At 46.8% G+C, this 25,485-nt stretch overlaps 1 protein-coding gene across 1 annotated transcript in view; it reads right to left on the bottom strand.

Annotated features, from left to right (window-relative positions):
* Positions 1-179: 179 nt before the first annotated feature.
* Positions 180-25,485, bottom strand: part of CELSR3 (cadherin EGF LAG seven-pass G-type receptor 3) — an 87,360-nt gene continuing 62,054 nt past the window's right edge. The window contains exons 18-36 of the mRNA XM_082209108.1: positions 24,681-24,775; positions 22,829-23,038; positions 20,877-21,060; positions 20,032-20,181; positions 18,876-19,062; positions 18,514-18,681; positions 17,803-17,929; positions 17,269-17,475; positions 16,381-16,555; positions 15,693-15,805; positions 14,626-14,705; positions 14,053-14,179; positions 12,288-12,401; positions 11,753-11,889; positions 10,829-10,935; positions 9,815-9,988; positions 8,962-9,162; positions 6,258-7,380; positions 180-5,771 (exon numbers count right to left, since the gene is read on the bottom strand). Of these exons, the coding sequence (XP_082065234.1) occupies positions 5,744-5,771; positions 6,258-7,380; positions 8,962-9,162; positions 9,815-9,988; positions 10,829-10,935; positions 11,753-11,889; positions 12,288-12,401; positions 14,053-14,179; positions 14,626-14,705; positions 15,693-15,805; positions 16,381-16,555; positions 17,269-17,475; positions 17,803-17,929; positions 18,514-18,681; positions 18,876-19,062; positions 20,032-20,181; positions 20,877-21,060; positions 22,829-23,038; positions 24,681-24,775 (3,707 nt within the window). The 3' untranslated portion in view covers positions 180-5,743. The remainder of the gene's footprint in view (positions 5,772-6,257; positions 7,381-8,961; positions 9,163-9,814; positions 9,989-10,828; positions 10,936-11,752; positions 11,890-12,287; positions 12,402-14,052; positions 14,180-14,625; positions 14,706-15,692; positions 15,806-16,380; positions 16,556-17,268; positions 17,476-17,802; positions 17,930-18,513; positions 18,682-18,875; positions 19,063-20,031; positions 20,182-20,876; positions 21,061-22,828; positions 23,039-24,680; positions 24,776-25,485) is intronic.

Below are 25,485 nucleotides of genomic sequence, written 5' to 3'. Positions count from 1 at the left end.
TTTTAACCAGTGGAGAGGACCAGTCTTTTAATTTCCTCATCCACATAATGAAACTTTCAAAAACCCTGGAACTTCAGCATGGCTCATCATCATATAAGCACTTCTGCTATACTTTTTTCCATGAATGAAAAATTTAGAAGAAGTAAGAAGCAGACAGGCACAAAACGAGGGAGCCACACTGTGTTTTATCTTTTATTTCCAAATCTGTTGCTTTCATGGTACAATTTTACATGGCTGGGGAGGACATCCACAGACCTCTCTCTGCCCCTTGCCAACAAACTGGAGAGGGGGAGGGAAAGACGAAAAATAGAATTAACCAACCAAAACAAATGCTCTCCAGAGCCTAGGCCACCACATGTACAATCAAAGAACTGCTCTGCAGATTCGCACGGCAACTTCATCTCCCAGGAAAGAGACGGGGATGGGGAATGCCTCCTCCCAGGAACATTCTGAGCCCTTCAAGGCAGTGATAAGAGTGCCAGCTGTCAGCAGCAACACAGCAAACACTAGGAAGGCATGAGAGAGGCTGACACTTTTGCCTACAGCTCAGTGTCATTCTTTTTGGCACACATCTCTGCGAAGCATTTGATGAGTTCGGTGGATCCTTTCCTTACCCCCAGAGAGGCATGCAAACCTCTTGGGCAGAAGTAGCACCTCTGAACATGACCCATCTGCTTTCTTCCTCAAACTAACAAACAGGGTCAGTGTTGTTAAAGGAGTGCCCTGGTAGACCAGGACAATCTGCACACAGCTTTGCTGGGTTTGATGGCCTCGCACCCCTCCAAGACAAAACCATGTTCAACATGCTGGGAAGTAGAAGTGGAGGTTCTGAAAATGGAAGCCTCCTTCTAAGAAAGATCTGTACTGATGCAGTTATGTGTGTGTGTGTGTGTGAGAGAGAGAGAGAGAGAGATGAGGGCTTTCCTTTGATGGCGTGGCCTCTTCTAGATATTGAATCGAACCCACAAGAAAACATAGCCACTCACCCAATCAAGCCCTTCCCGAAGAGAGAAAAATCAGTTTAAAATGGAAACAGAAACTCCAGTATTCCACCAACCCACCAACTAGCTTTCTTTTCTTTTCTTTTTGATGATCAATAAACATTGCAGACATCAATTGAATTATAAAGAGGGTAGAAAGTACAAACAGCATTCAAAGAAAGTTAGGAGACAATCTTTCTTGAGATCAGTGGAACAAAGAGAAAATCTGGATCCTGGTTTGGCTATATATACATACACAGACTGAAAAAACCCCAGTGTAAACAAGCTCTTTAATGGAGCCCAACAGGTCACATTCAGGGATGATGAGTACACAAAGGACTTTTGCATTCAGCACGTCTGGAATGATCTGCACTTTTACATGAGAAAGAAGTTGCATTTCATTTCTTTTACATATTTGCACAAAAGCATGCCTGGGTCTTTGCTTGCTTCTCAGCCTCGTTTCCTCCTAGCTTGATTCTTATAAACAAGTAAGTTCTGCTTAATTCTTTTTTCTGGCCCCAATCCCCCATCTTCTGCCTTTGCAAGGGTCAGTGATAACTGTGCCCTCTGCTTGGCAGCAGAGGTAGATTGCCACCTGCCTCTCGGCTTGGCACATAATGGTTTCCTCCATTTCTACATGGGAGGATAAAGGCAGCTCTGACCAAAAGCTGGAGCAATCCCACCTTTGCTCAGGCAACAAGTGGGAAAGGTCAGAAGGCTAACGGGAGCCCTTTCCCTCCCAGGGTAACAGACTGTGGAATGTATTTGAGAATCATTAAAAAAGAAAAACCCCATTCCTTTTTCTTAGTCACAGTTAGACCAATCAAAAGGCGTCTGGCCTGAGCGAGTGGAAGGGGCGGCCACAAGCCAGCTGCCACCCACCTTGGACCATCAAAGAAAAAAAGTCCCCCAGTGTAAACATTAAGTCAGTTTTGTTTAACATTAAGCTGTAGCATTCTGTGGTAATAAGGCAGTAAACGGAGCATTGTCGCCGCTGAAAGTGAGTTAAGAGACATCGACATGCAAGGGAAGCCTGAGATTGGAAGTAGATCTTATATAGCACCAAAAGACCAGTTGCTTCTCTTATAAGCACAATCCTCTCGGCCACCAGAGCTAGAAATTTAAACATTCAGACAGATATGTGGTACACTCCTGTGTGTGTGTGTGTGTGTGTGTGTGTGTGTGTGTGTGGTGTTATTTGGAAGCAACCTTCTCAAATTAGCCCTGTATTTGGAAGAAAACAAAATTAACATATCTGGGAGGAGGCTGCCTTCTCCCTAACTTGGAGATTTTAATGGATGGTTCTGCTTTCAAACAGGCAATTCTTGGTGATGGTTCTGAGAGAACGCATTGCCACGAAGGGGACTGTATCACTTGCCCTTATGAACATTCAGGTCCTACTCTCTGATCTGGGTGAGGGCAAGGGTTTTATTGGTTGTTCTGCAACATTTCCTCAGTGTCACCACATTATTGCTGTCTGGAAAGGCACTCTTCCGCTCTGGCGCAATAAAAGTGGGGCACTTTTCCACCTACCTCAGCCCATTTGTGGAGTGAAAAGTCACAGGATTTCTGCAGGAAGCTTATGGGACACACACCAACTTGTTTGTCTACCTTGAAACTTTTGCAGGAGCAAACAGTACTGGCAGGGATTGCGTATTACTGCCCTGACACCATCATGAGTGCAAATAATCACAAATGCACAATGAAAAGGTGATCTGGAGAGGCGCAGAGTCCTAAGTGGAGTTAAACATCACCAGTGGTACCCCACTATTGCTTTAAAAAAAGTGTGGTTAAAAAGAAAACAAACATTTGTGCACCGAGGCCCCAAAATTAACTGGGTGCCCTTGAGAGTTGACTAGACAGCCACACTCCCGGGACAAAGAAGAAATGAGTATATGGGCACCCAAAGGAAGAGTGGAAGAAAATGTGAAAAGCAAATTAGAATTACAGGTTGTTGCTTTATGTGTGTTTGTGTGCATTTTGCATTTCTATTTCAATTTAAATAAGCACAAGAGCAGTGATGAGGGCCATTTCTTCTAATGCCTGGATAGAAAGGATGGCTTTTGACAGCAAAGCAGCTTTTCTGAATCTTTTAAGGCCATTGAGAGCTATAATTTGTTAAAAACAAAAGCACCTGGAAATGCATTTGGTTTAGAGCTGGAGAGGTGTGTGTGTGTGTGTCCATGTACAACTTACATACAATGATGTAAATGTTTACTTCATTTCAAGACAAGAGAGAAATGCTTACAGTCCAGGGAGTAAGAAATCATGTACTGTACTGTGAAAAAATGAGCAAGTCAAAGCTATTGACTAATTCTGGAATAAGTGAGGCGAAAGTGTACAGTTAAAATGCTTTGGTACTACTGTAATGAGACTTAGGGCTACAGTCCTTATGCATACTTACTCACTAGAGAGTAAACTCCATAAAAATAGTGGGACATTTCCATGCAAACAATAGGATTGCACCATAACATGTATAGGATTGCGCCATAACATATATAGGATTGCACCATAAATCACAACTGGATTTCACTAGTTTCTACCTAGAGAACATATTTGTGTTGTTTTGTATATATGCACACCAGGACATGAACTGCTAACTGAAAACGATGAATGAAGGATTTCCTCCCTTGTTTAATTCGGCTGTGGTCTATAGCTCATATTCGTAGGTTTTCTAGATCCGTATCAGTATCCAAACTGCAGAATTACAGGGAGAACTCCTGGAAGATTAGCACTTGCTTATGAATGCCAGGAGTCAGTGGCAGACCTGAGCAGCAGCATGAAAGGGATGGAGAGATGGTGGAAGCAAGTCAGGTGCCACTTCTGCGTAAGCTTGGGGTGCCACTCTGGTACCCTTCTCCAACCAGTGCCCTCCAGATGTTTTGGGCTCCCATTGTCCCTGACCATTGGCGACTATGGTACTGATACTGATGGGAACTGGGGAAGGCTGGCACTATGGGATAAGCCTCAGATTGACATAGATACTTCCTGAGTAATCAAGAACCTCACCACATGTGGATTACATCAGTGGTATAGCATACAACAAATATAAAATAATGCTATTCCACGGGTGGGGAAAACCATTGAAGGACCCTTTAAAAACAAGGTTTTGAAAATAATGCAGAAGAGCATCCTGGCAGTTTAGGCCAATCACTGCCAAGATGAATGAGATCAGCATCACATTAATGGAATGTCTGGAATCCTCAGAATGCTTTCTTCTTCATTTGATGAGAGGGAACATGCAGAGGTTGGGTGGAAGGACATATGTTTTCCACAAAGGATTTCTTTTGAAACCTCAGGGCGGGAGTCCCATTCAAAATGGGATGCTTTGGAGAATTCTCCAATCTCTCTTTCAGCTTTTAGTGAAGGTTGCCCATTTCCCGCCCCCACACACCCCAGGCAGGACTTCTGAACTTTTGTTTTTTAAACATATCATTCTGAATTTTTCAATGCTGTGTGATGCCAAAAAAATTCAGCAGGTGGCTGTAGTCAGGGGTAGATCCTGATCTGCTAAAACCCTGCTGCTGTTAAACGTAAGAGCCCCACGGGGGGAAAAACAAGCCACCCTGTTTTCGAAGTTGTGTCCTAAACACTGTATACCATGACATTCACACTCAGGGCCCAAGGAACAGGAAATTGGTAGGAGAAGGTAGGCTGACAGCAAAGCACCATGGTTAATGCCCTTGTCAAGAAGGAAGAAAATGAATGAGAAAGAGGAAGAGAAACGCAAGTTTCTCATGTGCGCCATGGCTGGATCACAGCTAAGTTTAGGAAGAAGCACCTTAGAGGGCTCAGATTCTTCCATCTCTTCACTGTCAGCCCAGCTCACAGGACGGATGGTTCCCAATAACCACTCTGGCTGCAAAAATGTCTGAGAAGAGGATGGAGGCCTTGTATGGAAGAGCATATAAAATATATGCGAGGCCCCTAAATTGAAGCAGTAAAGCTGTGCCCACATGGGGAAGCATTCACAAGAGCTCCACGAAAGCTCCTGGCTAAGGGAATTTTGGCGCATTCAAGGGTCCAATCACGGGACTGATGGCTTGGGCCAGTGGTGGGTATGTTTGGGCCTGCCCCTTCCCCAGCAAGATGGCCGCCACTTAGTGCTGCCACCATGAGGATGTCAGGCAGGGGCCTGCCTAAAGGGCAGTCTGAAGAGGGCCTTCAAATGATCTGTCGCTCCATTTTTCCTACCCTGCAAGGCCCTCCGAGGAGCCTTCACTTGGAGAAGAAGCCTGCATAGAATCATGCCACAGTTCAGACGTTATCACTGTCAAAGACAAATGAGATCAGCATCACGGCAACGGAAACAGCAGGACCGTAAAAATAACCATAGAAATTTCTCTTCTCTCTGATTACAAAGTTACAAAAATGTATAAAAAACCCCTTCCCGGACCCTCCCACCCTTTCACGGTTGCACATAGTATAGAAATGTATCAGAAAGGAAGATTTCAATTGGTCTGGGTTGTTGTTGTTTATATAATTTGCTCATGGTGTGTTAACTTCCCCAACTCATTCCCTCGGAGCAGGGAGAGTGGCCAGTGTGGCACAGAGGTACCCCCCCTTCAAAGACACCTTTCTTCCACAGCCAGGTCTTGCCTGACTCTCGGCCCACGAGTTCTCCACGTGGTTGATCTGGGCCCCCAATCAGCCTCAGTCCTTCCGTGGCAGGTGCCCTGAGGGATTCCCAATCTTCTGCTGGAAGTGCCTGGCCCCAGCAACCATTCCTGCTTCTTCCTTTGTTCTCACAGCAGCTGGACCCCTCAGGAATGACCTTCACTTCTTGTTATTCTTTGCAGGGGGGGTTGGAAAAAAGGAAAGATATAATTAAGATGGACACTCCTTTCTTAAGACACCTAAAAACAGAACATCTCTGTTCAGAACGAACTGTGTATATGAGTTTAAGGAAATGTGCCCACCTCCCCAGATTATGCCAGCAATTCTTCACAATTTTCCAAAATCCTGACTGCTTCCCAATTTTCAGCCAAAATTTCTCCAGTGAGAATTTTCAGCTCAGTCCTGCAACTGATGGGGCTTTTAGACCACACTGAGTGGTGGTGAATCCCAAGCACCTAGTTCAGGGCAAGAAAATCACAACCCTTCCTGATATGCGAATACCTTCTCCACCCTGAATCAAGATTTTCTCTCGTTCAGCTGTTTTCTCTTCAGCAAGGAGATCCACATTTCTAAATTCACCCACCTTACTTGATAGGTCACAGGCAACAGAAATTGGACCAAGGAGGGGGGAAATGCCCCCTCAGAAAGGAAGCCACTTACTCTGAGTCTGGCGAGAGCTCGGAAATACTGTGGGATGTTGCAGAGCGAGGTGGTGAAGGGCACGGCATGGAGGGTGTCGAGGAAGTCTGGGCCACGGAAGGCGTGGGTGTGGTCTGTGGGCCTGAGGGCGTGCTGGATGATTGCACAGAGGACAGGACAGAGGAGTTAAAAGATGCTAGGATGGAAGAAAGGATATCTAATTGCTCTGTGGAGGGGTGGCGGCTGGGGATGGCTTCTAGATTTTCTCTAGAAGGGAGCCTCCTGGAGAGGAGTTCAAGGTTTTCCCTGGAAGGCTGCTGTCTGGAAAGAGGCTCCAGGTTTTCCCGGGAATCCTGCCTGCCAGGCACTGTGTCCAGATGCTCTCTGGAATTAGATCTTCTGGATAAAAAGTCCAGCTGCTCTCTCGACGTCTGCCTAGCTGTTGCCAGCTGCTCCCTCAGAGGCTGCTTCCTGGAAAGCAGATCCAGCTGTTCTCGAGAAGGGTCTCGACTTGGCGGTGTGTCCGTCCGATCTCTCGAGGCTTGCCTGTTCGGCATAGTGTTTAGCCATTCCCTAGAGAACTCCCTGACTGCTCCCCCACAGTCTAGTGGTTCTCTTGACCCAAATCTACAGGGCAAAGTATCTAGATGGTCTCTAGATCCCTGCCTCCTGGGTAGGGTGTTCCCGTGATCTCTTTGATCGTGTCCAGAAGCTGCTTCTGCTACATTTTCTTGAGACCCATGCCTGCTGTGTATGCTTGCAAGGTGCTCTCTGGACCCGTGGCGGCTGAGGATGGTGTCTAGGTGCTCCCTTGACCCAGGCCTGTTCAGGATGGTGTCCAAACGCTCTCGAGAGCCGTGCCTGCTGGCAACCGCTTCGAGGCACTCGCCGGAGGTGTTGCGGCTCAGCTGCTCTCTGGACATCTGCCTCCTCATCAGCATGTCCAGCTGCTCCCGGGAAGAGTAGCGGCTCGCGGGCTGAGAGAGGCTGCCTGCCCCCGAATAGATCCTGCCGTAAGAAGCGGCGGGGACGGCCCGGTGGCCCAAGGTGGAGGTTTTGTACCAGGAAAGGTCGTTGGCCATCCTGCCCACGGAGGGCAGGCCTTGCAAAGTCGGAGGGTACTGGAGCCGATTCTTCAGGATACCTACACAATGTAAGCAAAGCAGAAGGTGAGAAGGGTGAGACTCTCTTCCAGGGCTCTCTCTAAGAGCTTCCCATTGGCAATGCCCATCCTATCTATAGTCATCTTACTCTATCCTGTTTCCTAATAGCAGGTCACTTTTGCATTTCTATTGATAGGAGAAAACTTCCTTAACCTACATTTACTCTTCTCTGCCAATATTCCTCCTCCTGTGTCTCTCTTTATGGCCTCTTCCTGCTGTTTCTGCTTTCTTGAAGAATCACCTTATCCTCTGTATGTCCACTCAACCGCTTCAGTGTGTGGAACTAGCATTTAACAAGTGCTACACAATGTTGGAAGGATTCTATCCTTCATTATGGCAGAACCTACACTCTGGAAATCCCTGTCCATGGAGGCGCCTTTTCTGTATTTTTGGCATATGCCAAAACCTTTTTTTAATGCTACCCCAGACATGTTCATTTGGCATGTGTTATAACATGCAATTGTACTTTATTAGGCATATTTTAAAATTGGCTATTTTTAAAAAAATCTAGTCTATCTTGTTTTTAACATCTTGTGTTTGCTGGTATTTCAAACATATATTTTATGTAAACTGCTTTGTGGCTTTGATGATTAAGCAGTATACAAATCCTCTTACGTGAAAAATAAGGAAGGTCAGTGGATGACATACTAACCACTGATAATAATACATTTACTAAATTTATTAGCCACGTGTTACGGTTGTATTTGAGCAGATTATTCGGTATTGCAAAACAGGGGTTTGTTTATACCAAGTCAGAACACTGGCCCATTTATCTCAGGATCCCCTCCTATACTGACCAGTAGTAGCTCTCCCTGTTTGAGACAGGAGTTTTCCCCAGCCATTTCTGGAGACATCAGGGATCTTTCTCATTCAAAGCATGTGTTCTAACACTACACTATGCCCCTGACTTTCCCTGGACCCCAAGCTACCCAGCAAGCATCATGGATAAGTAGGGATTTGCCACAAGGCCATCTTAGAGGCCCATGTAGGCCTGGGCCACTTCCTTCTGAGCTTCTGAGCCATAATAAAGGCAGTGACAATAAAATTTTGACACATGAAAACAAAACAAGGTGCTCCCCCTCCCTGGACAAAAGAAATAAAAGAAAAAGGGGTGAGACATAATCTGAATAGCTTTAACAAATTCATATTTCAGTGCAAATGCACTCATTACTGAGGGAAATCATGCTTTTGTGGAATTTCACAGATGATGATGATTAATTCAATTTATATACCACCCTTTACCCGAAGATCCCAGGATGGTGTACAACATTAAAAACATAATTGACATAGCATAATAATAAAAGACAATGAAACAATCACGGGGGGGGGGGGATTCATAATAACAGCTCTAAGCTGAGTGAGTGCGACACAATTTGATCCACTACTCATAAAAGCAGCTGTGATGCTTATTAAAAGTAAAAAAACAAAAAAAAAAAAACAAAACCCCCAACAAGCATCTGAATGGGAAGCCCCCTTTGAGCTTGAGGCCTGGGCCACATGGCTCTCCCACATTGGCCCTGCTTGCCACTACAGGGCACTGGCTGCAGTTCCGTTTCTCGTACCTTTCCGCTGCCTCTGGGTCTGGGTGAGGGAGTTCTCATCGCCACTCGTCAAGGCCAAGTCCGGCTGGTTGTTGTTGGCAGCATCCTTATTGGCATCGAACCCAAGTTTCCGCTCAGAGCCCCATTTCTGGAGGGAGCAGGGGTGAACTTCGCATTCGCCCAGCGCTGGCCAATAGGACATCAGGTCATTGCCATCTACATCTAGAGGGAGGACATGGCTGGTATATTGCAAAGTGGACAAAGTGCATCTCAGCAGATTAATGTGAAAATTCGCCAGGGTATTGACTATGTGCTGAGGGGAAGAATTGGTTAAGTTTTTCATCCTTTGCAGTGGATGGTGCAAAACTACTACGGATTGGCACATTGCCAACTCCCCCCCCCCGTGTAGCATCCACTGCATGCTGCGCAACTCTGGAGGCAGAGAAATAGCAAGTGCCTGGACGACACCTGTACTGAAGGTAATATACAGACCATCAGGTAACGCCCCCTTTGGGATGTTTGCAGAGATCTCAGAGTGTCTGCATGAGTTGGAAGAGATCATGCAAGAAGACTAAGACAGCAATTAAGTATTTAGTTTAATGCACATGCACAATTATTTTTCTTCTTTGCAGTGAAATGCAGGCTCCTTAATCTTAAGAGGAGCTACCCACAGGCAAATCCTTGACCACTGGGCCATGTGGGCTGTGGATTATGGGAAATGGAGTCTAAGAGACCACAAGATCTACACTCCTGTCTTAAGATGTGCGTTCCATGTTTTGTAATGGGCCCCAACATGTTACACAGTGCATAGCTCAGAGCTTGTTGCCCAGCTTGGCCTGAGAGTCAAGGTGTTTCTCTGCCCAGGGGCACTTGCCTTTGGGTGTGGTGTTGGAAGGGTTGGTGAGGAGCCTCTCGCTGTGTGCTGCCCTTTTGAACTGGCGCTGGAACCTGCCGCGGAGATGCACATTTTCCTCGCTCTCTGATGATGGAATGGAGAGGCTGCGCTCTTCGTCAAGAGAGAGGTCGCTGTCCGAGTCAGAGTCTTGATCTGAGCGGTGATATGTAACACATGTAAAGAAGGTGGGGGTTGAGGGAACAGCTTTTCAAGTGATGGCTAATAGCTTCCCAGTGTATAAGCTGCCCTCTCCTGAGCAAGCTGAAGTTATGAACTCTGCCAAACTGGAACAATGGGTCGGTCTAGCAGCACATACCATGTCATTGATTCAAAGCCTCTAAAGGACAAAACATTAGAACGGTGGTTCCCAAATGTTTTGGGGCCACTGTCAGGGACTGGTTGGATGCAGAGGAATTGTGGGAAGAACCAGCTGAGGAACCCCGAAGGGAAGAAGGCTCAGAGCCCAGGGAGTGGTGGTGGGACAACAATGAGTGGTCAGATAGAGAAGACTGGGAGGAGGAGGTGTCAGAAGCTGAAGGGGCAACAGGGCTGTGTGAGCTGGGAGAGTCTGTGTCAGACAGCAGTCCAGGATCAGAGGCAGAAGCTGAAGCAGGAGAAGAGGGAAGCTAAGAGGCAGAGATGAGTCAGGCTGGTGAAGAGTCACAAGTGTCTCCCCCTCCTGCTGTGACAAGATCCCACCCACTGGTCACCCAGAACTAGAAGAGGCATGAAAAGATAAGAGAAGTTAGTTTTGCACAAGCGCAGTCTCAGATTGCTTAGGAAAAATCCTGGAGGGGAGGGAACTTGCTACTTCTTCCCTTCTGCTCACTTAGTCACTTGCTCTTGTTGCAGGCCTGTTATATATAAAGATGTGTCAAGATGGCATACAGCATTGGAAAATTTCTTTTTAATTTGGGATCTGGAGACACCCCTTCATCTTTGACGGCCATAGACTTCCCTATCAGAAGCACACCTCCTGGATTTTGGCCTTACCTGGCCCTGCATCACGATGAAACATTGCTATGTCGAGGTCTGTAGGACCAGCATGGTTGAGCAAGTTGTTATCCAGAGCAGAGCCTTGATGCGCCATCATGTTCTCTCTGAAACTCGTAAGAGAGAAATACTCAGAACTCTCGCCTGTCTCTTCAAGTGAGAGGTCAGAAATCAACGTTAGGAAGTGCACAGTGGTAAAAAGGTTTGTTAGACAGGCCTAGTCCATGGAAACCTATCATAGGGTGGAATTCAACATAGCGCTAAGGAGATTGTTCTGTCAACGCAAGCATTTCCACATGCCTGATGGAGCAATCTCCCCTCTCCTCGTCCCACGTGTTGTTCTGGGAGTTCTCTCAATGCTTCAGAGCAAATCCTTGTGTAATAGGGAGGAAAATTGGGGAAAGCACCATTGGGCTAGTGGGAGTCCTTGCACTAGCTTCTGCTAGCAGAACTGATTAAGAATCATAGAACTGTAGAGTTGGAAGGGACCCCGAGTCTCATCTAGTCCAATCCCCTCCAGTGCAGGAATTAGTTGAATCTGGCCCATAGTAAAAATATAGTCCATGAGCTCTGCTGCTGGTATTATTATTATTATTATTATTATTATTATTATTATTATTATTATTATTATTATTATCTCTGTTCTTCTGGGAATCTCTGTCCTGCATCAAGAGAGAAATGTGGAGGTGAGGGGTGTCATTTTGAGGGATGGGAGGGAAAGAACCATTCCGATCTGCATTGTCATTCCATTTGCTTTCATACCTAGCCTCGCAAACAGAGGAACCACAATTAAATCCCAGGGGCTGCTTTGGTCTCCAGCGGAAAGGCTACCCTTTCTCAGAACGCAAGTGCCTATAGCTGTATGTTCTCAAGTGGTGCTGGGGGTGGGCAGGACAGAGACTCATCCCTGCTGCTGCTGCTCACCTGAGGTAGCCCCGCTGGCTGGAATGGGTCCGAGCTGAGCGCACACTGCTGACAGAAGAGATGGTGGAGGCTCCCAGGGTGATACGGATGAGGCCGCTCTCCTCAAAGAGCGCTGTGTTGTTGTAGGCGTTGGGACCCTGGAGTGGGAGAGTGGGGGGGGGAAAACACACACCACAGAGTAGCCTCTTTAGAGAGATGCCTGAGGTGCTTCCATGTCCACCTGTCAAAACTGGCCTGCCCAAGAGTGGTTCAGTTCTGGATTTGACCCTCAGGCTGGAAAAAGGCTCCCCTTGCCCCAGATAAACTAAAAGGACTATTTCCTTTAGAAGTAATGAGGGCAGTAGGAAGAAGGCCTGAACCCCTTCAAGGATGCATGCCTGGGGTAGGCCAGGTGACTACAAGGCAGTCCTCCTGCACTTTTTGATCACAGTGTTAAGGTCTCCTTGGAGAGAGGACAGTATCCTAGGCTTTAGATGGAGCAAGTTATCCTCCCATCTCCCTTAACCCAACGAGTAAGATCAAACGCAGCTCCCACCTGACCGCTTCTGGTGGATTCCTCGCCCTGACCCTTCTTGCCAAGGCAGGCTAGTTTCCAGGCTTCCTGTACCTCCTTGTTCAGCACACAGAACAGAATCAGTACTGCCAAGCCCTGTGGGGGGATAGGGAAGAGGGGCTGTGAATCTGAAACTTAGAAATTGGTGTTACGCTGGGTCAGGCCATTGGTATTCAGACTAGAAGCAGCTCTCCAGATTTCAGGCAGCTATACCTGGAGATGCCAGGGGCTGAAGAGGAATCTTCTGTATGCAGCACATATGCTCTGCCACTGGCCTATGTGCATTTACTGAATCTGAGCTGCAAATGCCATTTATGAGTCACCAAAGGTGGACCAGGAAAGTGGGGTGCGCACCATCCACTTGCCCTGTCTTGCATGGCATATGGCAATCCAAATTCTTCCTCCGTGTTACGGAACATGCACAAAACCACTACTACATAAATACTGAGTTCAGTTACAGATGGGTAGCCGTGTTGGTCTGCCATAGTCAAAATAAAAAAATTTTCTTCCTGTAGCACCTTAAAGACCAACTAAGTTAGTTCTTGGTATAAGCTTTCGTGTGCATGCACACTTCTTCAGACACTGAAGAAGTGTGCATGCACACGAAAGCTTATACCAAGAACTAACTTAGTTGGTCTTTAAGGTGCTACAGGAAGAAAATTTTTTTATTATAAATACTGAGTGTTAATGATCTAATTACCAGAATGACTACATTAGCTTTCCGCTAGAGGGAGCAATTAGTCTCTATGTGAGCCCAAGGATAGGAAAACTCTACATAGAAGCAGGCAAATATGAATCATCAGATACTCTAAACATAAACTACAGGAAGCTCTGTGAGTATAGAGATCTAACAAGACTACAGCAAATCAGAAGTACTGAAATAAGCATACGTACAGCCACCACCGGATATCTCAAAATGTCTACAAAGTCACACGATATTTAATCTGCCTTTAAGTAATATTTTGCAAGAATCTTAGCAAGTGAATTCTAGGGTGGTGGTAGATTAATTTCTGCTCCCCCTCTATATGTTTCATTCATTAATTCCTTGCTTCCTATTTAATTTTTTTCATGCAAATGCCTTCTGTAAAAGCTTTAATGTATGTACTTGAAAATAGGGGTGTGCAAATCTGGTCAATTTTGTATTCTCTGTTTTTGACCCCACCCCCTGGTCTTAAATTCAGTTTGCTGCATTTTCAGTTTGCAATGTGTTTTAAGGAAAATTCCTCACGTGCATTTTGTACCATGTACTTTGGTTGGAGAAATCCATGGCAAAATTTGGAAACAGCATGCATTGTTTTGGAAAATGTGAATTAGGTAGGTTCATATTAAAACACAAAGTGTCTTGCTTCTGGACTGGAAGGGCTGCCATCATGCATTGCTTGATATGTTAATCACCACACACTTGCTGGCTGATATATCAACACTTACAAAGCATGTGCAATTTACAACAAATGTGCCAGTTGCGTGTGCAATTTATTTAGGTCTGCACACCCTCAAATGTAATGTAATGGAGCAATCACACCAGATTGGTGCGTGTGACTTGATCCAGAGAAATTTTCAACCAGTTCTGTGAGTGAAGAAGGTGTAGACTTACGACACCCAAACCATATGTGGTTCGTTTGGGGGAACTGGTGAGAATTAGTTATGTTCTGCAGGATTGCTCCCAGCAGAAGCCACTATCCTCTTTGTCTGCTCCACCGTATCCTGATTCCTGCCTGACCATCTTTATCCTAGCGCAGAGAGTTACCTGAAGGCTGCAGAGGACAGTGTAGAGGTAGTGGAAAGCCAGGACACTGTTGTTGACAGCCAAGAGGCCAAAGAGCCAAGCAGTGCTAATAACTAGAAGCAGAACGAAGGAGCTTCGCAGCGTCATACTGGAGACAGAGAGAGAGAGACGGAGAGAAAGAGCCACCCAGAAGGACACAGAGGTTAGAATCTGTAGTTGAGCTGCAGGGCAAGAGACACTAAGGAGGGTCACAAACCCATTTCTACACAGTCCAGCCACACCCCTAAAATGCTCTGGGAACAGGCTCCCAACAAGGCAACTCTTTACTGCTGAGGGCGCAGGGTGTTTTCCTAACTCACAAAACAAGTGGCAGCGGCCAATACTAGCTGAGTACTGACAAAACTCACCACTCCTGCCTCAAGCAATTTCAGTTGTGGAGGAGGCAGACAATCCAGATGACATTTAGAAGGAGAGCATCTCAAGGCAGAGTGACAGAAAAGTGGAAGGACACTTATGGGGAATGGAAAAGTGATGCTCAGGCACTCTAGAGCACGTTTCTGTCTGAGCAGATCATTGTGATAAGTTAATACTCACAGAACTGATTTCTTCTTGGCTTCCTTCTGGCCTGGTGAGCACAGCATCTTTGCAACCAGCAGAAACATCACCCCATTCATCTGGAAGCAGACTGGCTAGTTAGGAACAGGCACTCAAGGGGAAAGCTCTGTTTTGCTTTATATTTATTGTCTATATCCCACCCCTCCTCACTTTCATGATCCAGCTGGTCAACATTGCCCACACTGTCTGTGAGGACGCTGTATTTGGTGTGCATTGCACAGCTGGCTTCATTGGACTCTGCAAAAGAAAAGCTTTGTCTCCCCTCTTCCGATTCATGGGACAGGGCAAAAGATGAGAAGATCGCCAAGGATGGGGTCACAATGCTTAAAGGCTCACAAGCCCCCAGAGTCATAAAGTATGGAAAAGTACATGAAAGTTGAGCTGGATCAGGCCAGGAGCCGATCTGTGTCCAGCATCCCCAAACAGATGCCCACAAGAAACTTGCAAGAAGGACTTGAGCGCCAGAGCACTCTCCTCTCCTGAGGTTTCCAGCAACTGGAATGCAGAAGCATATTGCCTCTTACACTGGAGCAACAGCAGCAGCATCTTGGCTAGTACCAGTGATAGCCTTATCCTCCATGAATCTGTCTAATCCTCTTTTAAAGCCATCCAAGTTGGTAGCCATTACTGCCTCCTGCGAGAGCCAATTCCATGCTTTAACTATGCGCTCTGGGAAGAACTACTTTCTTTTGTCTGTCCTGAATCATTCAACATTCAGCTTTATTGAATGTCCGCAAGTTCTAGTCTTTTAAGAGAGAGAGAGAGAGAACTTTTCCACTTTCTCCATGCTGTGCATTATTTTATTCACTTGTATTATGTCACATATTTCTAGAGACTGGACAGAAATGATAAAATAAGAATGAAGGGCCAAATTGGGGGGGGAGCAAGGGGAGAGGAGAGAGAGGAAAAATAAGTGCAACACTAAATATCAATGACAGGAAAAGGAAGCAGAGGTACAGAGAATGGGGACCAAATATGCTGAACAAGGAAATGGAAAGGCTGCAGCATCCTGGCAAAGAGACTGAAGAAATGTGAGAAGTGCTTACCACAATGACAACAGCAATGGGCCCTGCAAAACTCCAGATCAGTTTATCATGGATGGAAATCCAGCAGAAATCTGGATTCCCAAAGCCCTCTGGATCTAAGCCAACAGATAATCCTGTCCAAAAGGAAGGAAGAAGGTCAGCTGAACAATGTATTATGTTCTACATTCCTAGTCAATATACTTTCCACATCCTTGTAGGTCAGTGTAAACCTCCGTTCTCCTTTGATCTACTCAGCTTCTGACGCAATCATGAGCAGGAACGCTACAAACAGAACTCTCCAGTGGTCTTGCTTTTGAAAAGGCTTTTATACCCCAGGAGGCTCATTTCTATGACAAAGTTTGAGAGCCTCTGATCTGTGAGACTTGCTGCTGACTAGCCACTCAAAAGAAGACCTGAAGTCTTGGCTCCCCAAAGACATAGGCTTATGACTGACACAAGCAGTTACCCGCAGCATTTCAGCTGAGCAATGGCTGTGGGAACTGGGGCGATCCAGACTGCAATGCCTGCAGCTTATGCATAACGTCTTGGTCACATGGCATCGCAGAAAAGGCACAGTTTGAAGCGCTACTGTAGGTTTGTTCCAAACTAAGCACATTCTGCATGTCAATTACCAAGATACATTTCTTTCTAGAGGCGCGGGGGGGGGGGAGAGAGGAAACCCTCACTTCCTAAACACATCTGCACTTACCAGTGATGATGGCAGGGACGCCCCAGCCAATGGCGTAGTAGAACCTCATTGCTCCATAGTTGATGTTGCGGGCCTCCATCTGCATGCGGTATATGTGGAGGCCTTGCACAAAAAGCCAAGCAAAAGTGGACAGGAAGAAATAGTGGAGCAAGATGGCAATCACAGTGCAGAAGAACTGAAACAAGCAAGAGAACCACAATTCAAAGATGTCCTCTAAAACAGCGTGAGTAGCTTGCCCCTGATCTGAAACTAATATTTTACAACATTTCCCTTAAGATATCTATTGCTTCAAGGGATGTGGGTGGCGCTGTGGGTTAAACCACTGAGCCTAGGGCTTGCCAATCAGAAGGTTGGCGGTTCAAATCCCCACAACGGGGTGAGCTCCCGTTGCTCGGTCCCTGCTCCTGCCAACCTAGCAGTTCGAAAGCATGTCAAAGTGCAAGTAGATAAATAGGTACCGCTCCAGCGGGAAGGTAAATGGCATTTCCGTGCGCTGTTCTGGTTCATCAGAAGCGGCTTAGTCATGCTGGCCACATGACCCAGAAGCTGTATGCCGGCTCCCTCGGCCAATAAAGCGAGATGAGCGCCGCAACCCCCGAGTCGGTCACAACTGGACCGAATGGTCAGGGGTCCCTTTACCTTATCTATTGCTTCAGGAGCCCAAGGCATTTTGTGGCCTGAGGCAAAGATCAAGATGCCTCCTCCAAAATTCCATGTGCAGCAGCTGACAAGTTTGGCAGCTGAATCTTATTTCAGTACTGGCAATGGGACAGTGTCCTAGACTAAGAGCAGCAGTCTTAGTTGGGGGGTGCAGACCGTGTGGCACACATAGCTCAAAGCCTCCAAACATGCTGAACCTAGGGCTTGCCTCTTGCTCCTCCTCCTCACCTGGTTTTCAGTGCGGTTGATACCCAAGAGGAAGAGCAGCTCGGAGAAGAAGAGGGTGACCGAGATGTTGCAGTGGATTCCCCGCGTGTTGGACTTGAGACCTTTCAGGCATATCAGGAAGGAGAAGGCCAGCAGCAAGAACAGAAGGGAGAGGGACACCAAGGAATAGGTCACAATGGCCAAAGTCTCCAGGTCACCTTCCAGTTGCTGCAAGGAGAAACCAAAGGCAAAAGGAGAAGTCAGAGAAGGAAGCACACAGTAACCTGATGGGCATATTAACACCAAGCCATGGTTTATTAATACCAACAACACTCTTGTGGCTCCATGGTGTTTCCTTGCCAGCCACTCCTGGAAATTAGACCTCCCACTCATTCCCTGCTATATATATATACACAAACATGGCTGTCTCTGACACATCTAGTTTGGTCTTTAGCGATACCAAGGCCCACTGTTTTGCTTTTTATCTCTGGCCTCTCTGATCACACCTCACTTATCACTTTCTAAGTCTTGCTGTGACCTTGTCGTCAGTATTACCTCTCGGTGGGAGCTGTCCATCAGGACCCCAAAGGTGCCAAACTGGGAGCAATGGCAGCGAACGTGCGTGGCGTTTCGATAAACAAGATCACAGTCCCGGGCTGTCCAGAAGCCGGTGGGCTCAATCCTGCAGTCACAAAGAAACCCAAAAAGAGAGGCCTCAAAGGAAAGAGTCTTCAAGGTGACATTTTCTTTTAGAGGCAGGCATGAGGATACTCACTATGAATTATGCTTGAATTATTGACCTTTTCGGGTCAGACTCAGGTCCATTGATTTTAATGCATTTTCTCTGAGTATAACTAACAATAGCTATCACCCTATATCTTTAAGTTACTATGGAGGGTGCCTGCGAATGGAATTCAACGTGGCATTAAGGTGAACAGTCCATCAATGTAAGGATTTCTTTTTGCGCCATGGAATCTACCCCCACCTCTTCCCTGCACACACACCCTAAATATGTTCTAGTGGTCCCCCCCCAGTGTTCTGGAGCAGATTTGGGGATGGCACAGGGTATGTGCAGGGGGAGGAACACCTAACTTGAAGACCGCTAATTGTATTTATGCTCTGAATAATTTTTATGCCCATCCTGGAATCCATTGGGCAAAGGGTGGCTTAGAAGCATTTCAAATGAATAGAATAATGTCAAAGGCCTCAAAGTAAAAAAGGAAGTGAAGGATGGCTCCCTGGGAAAGAGGAAGCAAAGCAACTTACTGGCTGGAGTGATTCCACTGGACACAGAGGGGCTTGCTGCGGTTGGCTGTCTCCAGCAGGCGGAATTCTAGCACTAACGGGGTCGCCAAAGTGCTCTGGAGGAAGGTGTGGTTGCTGAAGACAGATACGCTCACTATGGGGGAGTTCATAACAGGGTTTTTGGGCAGCCTGCAAAGAACAAAGGCAGCTTGTTACTTGATGCCACCTGGCAACACCACTGGGCCCAGACTGGTCCATGCAATGGGAGAGTGGGCTATTGCTGACCAATCCTCAGCAAACTGTTTATGGTCCATTCAAGTCAGAGTTGTAGGACCTGAGATGATAGCAAAGAGCCCAGAAGAGGAGTAAGCAATGAGTGGTACCTGAGATTGCGCCGATCCACCTGGTAGCGGGCAGGAAGAAGTCCTCCTAGAGTACGGTAAATTATGAGGATGAGGATGGTTACAGCAGGCTCAGGTTCCGGCAGGAAGTGCTTGGGAGGGGAGGTTTCCACAGTGTCATTGGTTTCACTGTTTACCAGTGTCAGTGCTGCTGTGCTGGGAGCTGGAGCTGGGAAGGCAGAACAGGAAGGAACCAATGCTATGCACCATTTTGAGGCAGGACAGAAGAGGAGAGAGGTGTCTAGCATTGTGGTGGTATCATCTCTCAAGTTCTTATACTTTGACTGAGCTGAGCCCATTGAGCCCAACGGGCCAATCCTTTGAAGCAGAAGGAAATTCCTCCCCCTTCAACACAGGGGTATGGAACCTATTTGGCCTATTTATCTCCCTCTAACCCCAGGAGTGAATTCTTGACAGATGGGTGAGATCACACACCTGTCAATCATCTGACATCATAGTGACACCAAGTGATTGACTGGTGGGTGGTCCTGACCACTTGTCAAAGTCAACCAGTGGGGTGGGCACGGGGTGATAGTGACCAAGCAGCATTGAAACCCCCCAACCAATCACCTGATGGGCAGAGGGTTCAAGGCTGCTTTCTTCAGGCATTGACCATCAAACCCTCCCATCTGCCAATATCATCCACCCATTGAGCAGAGGTAATCTGATTAAACAAGGTGTGGTTTCACAAAAACGGCAACATGGGCCAAATTGGAATCCCTGGTGGGCCAAGATCGGCCCATAGCCTAAGGGTTCCCCACCCCTGGTCCCAGAGAAGAGCTGTCTTTTTGTTGCTCAGAAGGTGCTGCCTCTCACCAGAAACTTCTCCTGAGTCTTTCTCTCATGGGAAGCAAAGGGCTTCTTCTGTTACAAAGCCAACTGATCATAAACTTCTAACAATGCTTCAAGAAAATTAAACAGCCCTTCTCCAAGGGTCCAAAAGAAGAACGAGAAGCTCTCCGAGGGGGTTCCAGCCATAAGACATACGTGTGCACTTTGCTCTTTCCCCACAGCACTGCCCAAAGGAACATAAATGTGTGCCCAGTGCAACCTGAATGAAGCATGCTGGGAAGGCGGCAATCACTTCCTGGTTACCTTGGTCACCTTGGTCTGGGCCTGGTGGAGCTCAGTCACTTACCTTCCACTTTGTGGGGTGTGAGGACTGAGAGGGGAAGCACAACGTGGGTGTGTGGGTCCCACATGACCTGGCCACGGAAGAGGGTGCTGTGATATCGGGGGTAACGCCTCCTGAAGTGGGTGTGGTTCTCCATGCGGTCAATGCTGAGCACTGCATGGAGGGGAAGAGAGAGAGAGAGAGAGGAGCAGATACGAGGTCTCTGAGTTGGCCTACCTGAGTGAATGATGAGAAATGAAAAGGGCCCCTTGGCCAGAGAGATGCTTCCAGCTTCGATGGGAAAACATGCATAAGGGTCAAGTAAGTCACAAATATGCTGGCTTATGTTTACCAGTGGAGCATGTTTGATGCTCTCAGAGCTACTTTCCACAGTGGTTTCTAGCAAACAGAGATTTGCACAAGCAATGTAGTCATAGGCATCTGTTTGTAAGAGAAGGCCTGCTTCGGGAGGTTTCCTGCCCAACTGCAGAAAACATGCCTGTATTACTTCTGCATGCATGAAGCGTGAAGCACCTACATGGGACGAAGCCAATGGCTTGCCAACACTTGCCCACAAAACTTAAAAGGAACAGTGTAAGGCAGGCCAAGAAATGCATTCACACCTGACCTCCCACTGGTGTGGCATTCTAGCAGTCCACTCCCCCCGTGCTGCCTTGCCTCCACGATTGAGCCTGTGCTACTCCAGCCTCTAGCCTAGAAATCCAACACATCCTCAGGAAGCCCATGGCTGCCTGCAAGCCAGGAGTTCACAGATGGTGGCGTAGATCATACAGACCTTCAGGGTGGTCAGTGAGCTGCTTGCGGCCTTCCAGCAACACCTCCCCTCCCCACGCAGTGCTTCTACTTACCAATATTAGGGGTCACCACGCCAACAGGGTTGAGGTAGGTGAGTTTCATGTTGCTGGCCAGTGTGCCCGTGTACTCTCTCAGCTGTTCCATCAGTCCTGCGCTGCTGTGGTCATTCTGCAACAATGCTTCCCAGTGCTCTTGGTTATCTAAGGCCAGCACTGAGCTGCCAGCCCGAAGCAGGTTCTACAGGGCAAAGATCAGAGGTGGAACATCAGAGGACGTAAAAATCCTCCTCATACAATGGGCTGCATCCAACTCAGTTCTACTTAGAGTAGACACAAAGAAATTAATGATCCTAAGCAAGTCATGTCCATTAATTTCAGCAGATCTGCTCTGTTTCTGCTTCAGTTTCCAGAACCATTTGGTTTTTAAGCCATTTATTTCATTTGTAGCCCACCATTCTTCCATGATGGAGCTCAGGGGAGCATACATTGGTTCCCAGGCAATCTCCCATCCAGGCACTGACCAGATGGGGAAAGGCTGTATCTCGGTGGCTGAGCACATATTTTTAATGCAGATGGTCTCAGGTTTAATCCCTGGCACCTCAGTCTTAAACTGGATGGGTACATGGATCTTTTAGGTGGGAGGCTTGGCACAGAAGAAAGGTAATAAGCTGCCTTTTCAAATCAGGCACTTCTTGTCTAGACACCTGCCTCAAGAATCTATTAGAGGCTACATGTTTTGAGGCTTTTGGAAACTGCAGGCAGTAGGTGCAAGAGGCTTTATTTTAGAATTATGCAAGTGTTGTATAAGGCGGATTTGGGGTGGAGGGAAGACAGAGGAGGGGTGGCTGGATATTTGAAGAGCAAATGCTTCTGATCAGAGTCTTTTCCTATAAGCCTGTCAGCAGATGGGTATACCACACAGGAACCAATTAAAAGTATGTGTAGAAAGGGCAATGGGAAATGTGGGAAAGGTTGCGAAGATACTAAGATTATTTTCTCATGTGGCAGTCATGCAAATAAATAAAACAGCGCAAGGGAAAGGGGGGTTTGGATAAAACGAAACAGGTGAGAAGAAATAAAGGGCCTCTAGATTCACAAGTTATCCCGTTGAAATGGTTGTTTGAAAGAAACATTGCTGCCATGAGAAAATGCTCGCAGATAAGGTGCACACAGTGAAAAGAAAGAAAAAGAGGACTTGTGGAAACTTGGCACTTTGCTCCAAAACTCCTAATGACCACTCCCAATGGCTTCATATAGATGCTAAATAACACTGGGGAAAAAATGGTGCCCTCTGGAATGGCTGTGCTGCGGGTACAAAGAGCATTCCCCAATGTTACCCCCTGGACTTGAACATGCTGGTGGAAGAGGAACCACTGTAATACTCAGATACCTACCCCAGAAGTTGATGCAGGAGGGCACCATGGTCAAGGGCATCGAAGGCAATAGCATAATGTGATAACATTGAGGAAGCATTGTAGTATAACCAATGAAGTCCAGTGTAACTCCATCCTAGTATATGGAGTTGTGTACACCTCACTTGGCTGGCGCTACTGCACTGCAAAATTCACACTAGCACGAATTTCAGTTTGCATATTGTTTTGAAAAGCGCTGATTAGGTATATTCCGCTTGAAATGCAAACTGAATCAAATTGCTCCCCCCATCCTTACCACAGCTAAGCCATCTTTGCTCAAGATGTTTTAAATATCTTGAATCATTTTTATTGTAAGCTGCCCAATCTAGAGATATGGTAAGGAAATAAATAATCAAGCCCTGTAGCATGAGCGTAGCAGGTAGGAAATGTCCAGTTATGTTTTGTGGTTTTTTTGGCAGCATCTTCTGTGATCAGCTTCATAGAGAAAAGCATCTAAGCCCAGAGACTCCCCTTGCCACCCACTTCCTTGAGGTTTCTACCTGCCAGGAGGATGGGCGAGCAGCTTCCATGCGGCCTAAATCCCCCTCCATCCATGTTCCTAGCATGCTCAGTAACCAGAAAAAGTCCCCTCACCTCGTTGAAGTGGGCATCCTGGGTGGCTGTCAGGCCAAAGCCATGCTGCCTGCTCTCAAACGCCATCAAGTGGGACAAAAGGCGATAGGTGATGTGAACATCATTGCCGAAGTAGCGCTCCATCTGATCGGTCACTGCCCGCAGTTGGTGGGCCAGCTTCTTGGCTTCTATGGTGTTCAGTTCCGTCTCGTTCCTTTCCAGACCTTCCAGCTACCAACACAGAAAACAAGGGAGGTGTGTGTGTGGGGGGGACCATGCAGTGGCTCTAGGAACTGAAACATAGCTCCTGTTTTTAAAGAGGCGCAAATCACACAGAGAGGAAAGGGGCTTCTTATGATGTTGCTGATGAAGTGGTGGGGATTAGGGACCACTGGAAACCGTGAAACAGAACTAGCTAGAGGTGAAACTGCCACTGTGTCCATGACCAAGTTCTAGCATTTGCTGTGTCAACAAGGGAATGAGAGAAGAGAAACATCCAGTTAACAGATGGTTCTGATATTTAATCCCCTGGGGGAAAAGGAAGCAGAAAAAGAGAGAAAGAGAGAGGATTTTATGGTAACGCAATAAAAAAGGTAAAGGACCCCTGGTTAAGTCCAGTCAAAGGTGACTATGGGGTTGTGGCGCTCATCTCACTTTCAGGCCGAGGGAGCCGGCGTTTGTCCACAGACAGCTTTCTGGGTCAAGTGGCCAGCATGACTAAACTGCTTCTGGTGTAATGGAACACTGTGACAGAAACCAGAGCTCATGGAAATGCCGTTTACCTTCTAACCACAGTGGTACCTATTTATCTACTTGCACTGGCATGCTTTCGAACTGCTAGGTTGGCAGGAGCTGGGACAGAGCAATGGGAACTCACCCCGTTGTGGGGATTTGAACCACTGACCTTCCGATTGGCAAGCCCAAGAGGCCCAGTGGTTTAGACCATAGCGCCACCCGTGTCCCTATCTCTTAATAATATATAGCCCTTAACACTTGCCAACATTTAACCTCAAATTTCTGTACTTTATTCCCACCCTCACCCTGCTTTTCTCTATGAAAGAGCCATATGGATCTTAGGTAGAACTACCTATGCTAGGTTTCTTTACCATGCCTGGTGTATGTGATGTCATGTAAGCAGGATGTGTAAAGGCAGTTGTTTCTATAGAGTGATGGGAGCAGATTCCCTCTTATTGATAGGGTGGTAGAAGCATTCATCTAAGTATTTGGCTAATGGTATAACAATGGAGGCAGGAGTCTCACTGCAGAGAGATGGGGTGGGCAGAAGCTGCTCATTCTGCTTTCCTAACGTTCAATTAGCTGTCTCTTCTAATTCCAGGCAACTCAACTGAGTGGTAATTGATCAATCTGACTGGATGGCACACAGTTTATGGCCTAGTCAGTTTCAGCCCTAAGGGGAAGTTTTGCACTTTGAATGCCCTCAATGGGCTACTTAATTTAGTCAGACCTCAGCATCCTTTATGCTTCAGAAGTTATTGCTGTACAAGCCGCTGCTTGCACTGTCACCTTTGCTGTGGGTCAGCAGAATCAAACCAACAGATTTGGTGCAGGCTTTTTGCAGGAACGAGTTCAGAGTCATTGCACAAAACAGGCCAGGAAAGTTTGAAAACCACTGTTTTAGCATCAATGTAGGCATAACACTTGGGAGAGAAGCCATGCACTGCTGACAACATTCATTCTGAAGCAGGTTGTATGTATGCAGCCCACAACACAGATTATCTGCTGTGCAGACATACTAGGGCAGTAAGTGTAGGCTTTGCACAGATACTGTGTTGCTTATGCAACTCAGAAATACCACAACTGTGAGCCAAGCAAAGCCCACCCAGACAGGAGACAGACAGACAGAGAGGGTTACCAATGCTGAGAGCTCCTTAAAGGCAGGTGATGTGCAGTTGAAGAGATCGGGTTCCAACCAGCCTCTTTCCTCATCGCAGTGCCGAACTGCTGCTCCTAAGAGAAGGAAGAATGCCTAAGTTAAGAAATGCGTGACTGAGGAGGACATTCCCTGCTGTTGCTGCTGCCTCCCACTAAGAGATTGTCAGGGCAACAGCATCATGCCAGGTCAGGCTCACTGAACGAAGCATTGGCAATACCACCAACACAGAACACCAGCATCAGTGAGGGAACAGATTCAGAGGAGGCTGCACAGACCCTACATTAGCATCTACGAGCCCTTTGCTAAGGTCACCACCCTGATTTTACATTCACAAATTTGAATTTTGTGAGAGCCCCCCCCCAATGCTGGGGTTAATTGTTTTCAAGCTAGGCCTGGGAGAACTCACCAGTCACAGATATTTCAGTTACCCCATGAATGGACAGATAAAAGCTTTTGAAGGAGAGGGGTAAATATTATGTTGTGCAAACCCTTATCAAGCTCAAAAACAATTTCTGATTTGTAAGACTTTCTGGATTACCGTAAGAGTCACTTGAGACGACTCCACAAAGAAGGATCAATGCACAGCTACAGCAAATCAGAACTGATGTAGAATTAAATTTTCATTGGCCAAGCTAATATAGCTTATTATCAGCCTCTGGCTGAATGCGGTCTTTTCTGTTTTTTGCCTTGTGCACTCCTGAGAATGAACCATCTCTCACTGTACGCCTGCAGAGCCGATCAGACGGGGGGAGGAAGTTTTGAATCATGATAATGATTTGTCAAG

Source organism: Podarcis vaucheri (assembly GCF_965113315.1).
Source record: "Podarcis vaucheri genome assembly, chromosome: 2".
Taxonomy (NCBI): Eukaryota; Metazoa; Chordata; class Lepidosauria; order Squamata; family Lacertidae; genus Podarcis; species Podarcis vaucheri.
This window is presented reverse-complemented; position numbering and strand designations above follow the sequence as displayed.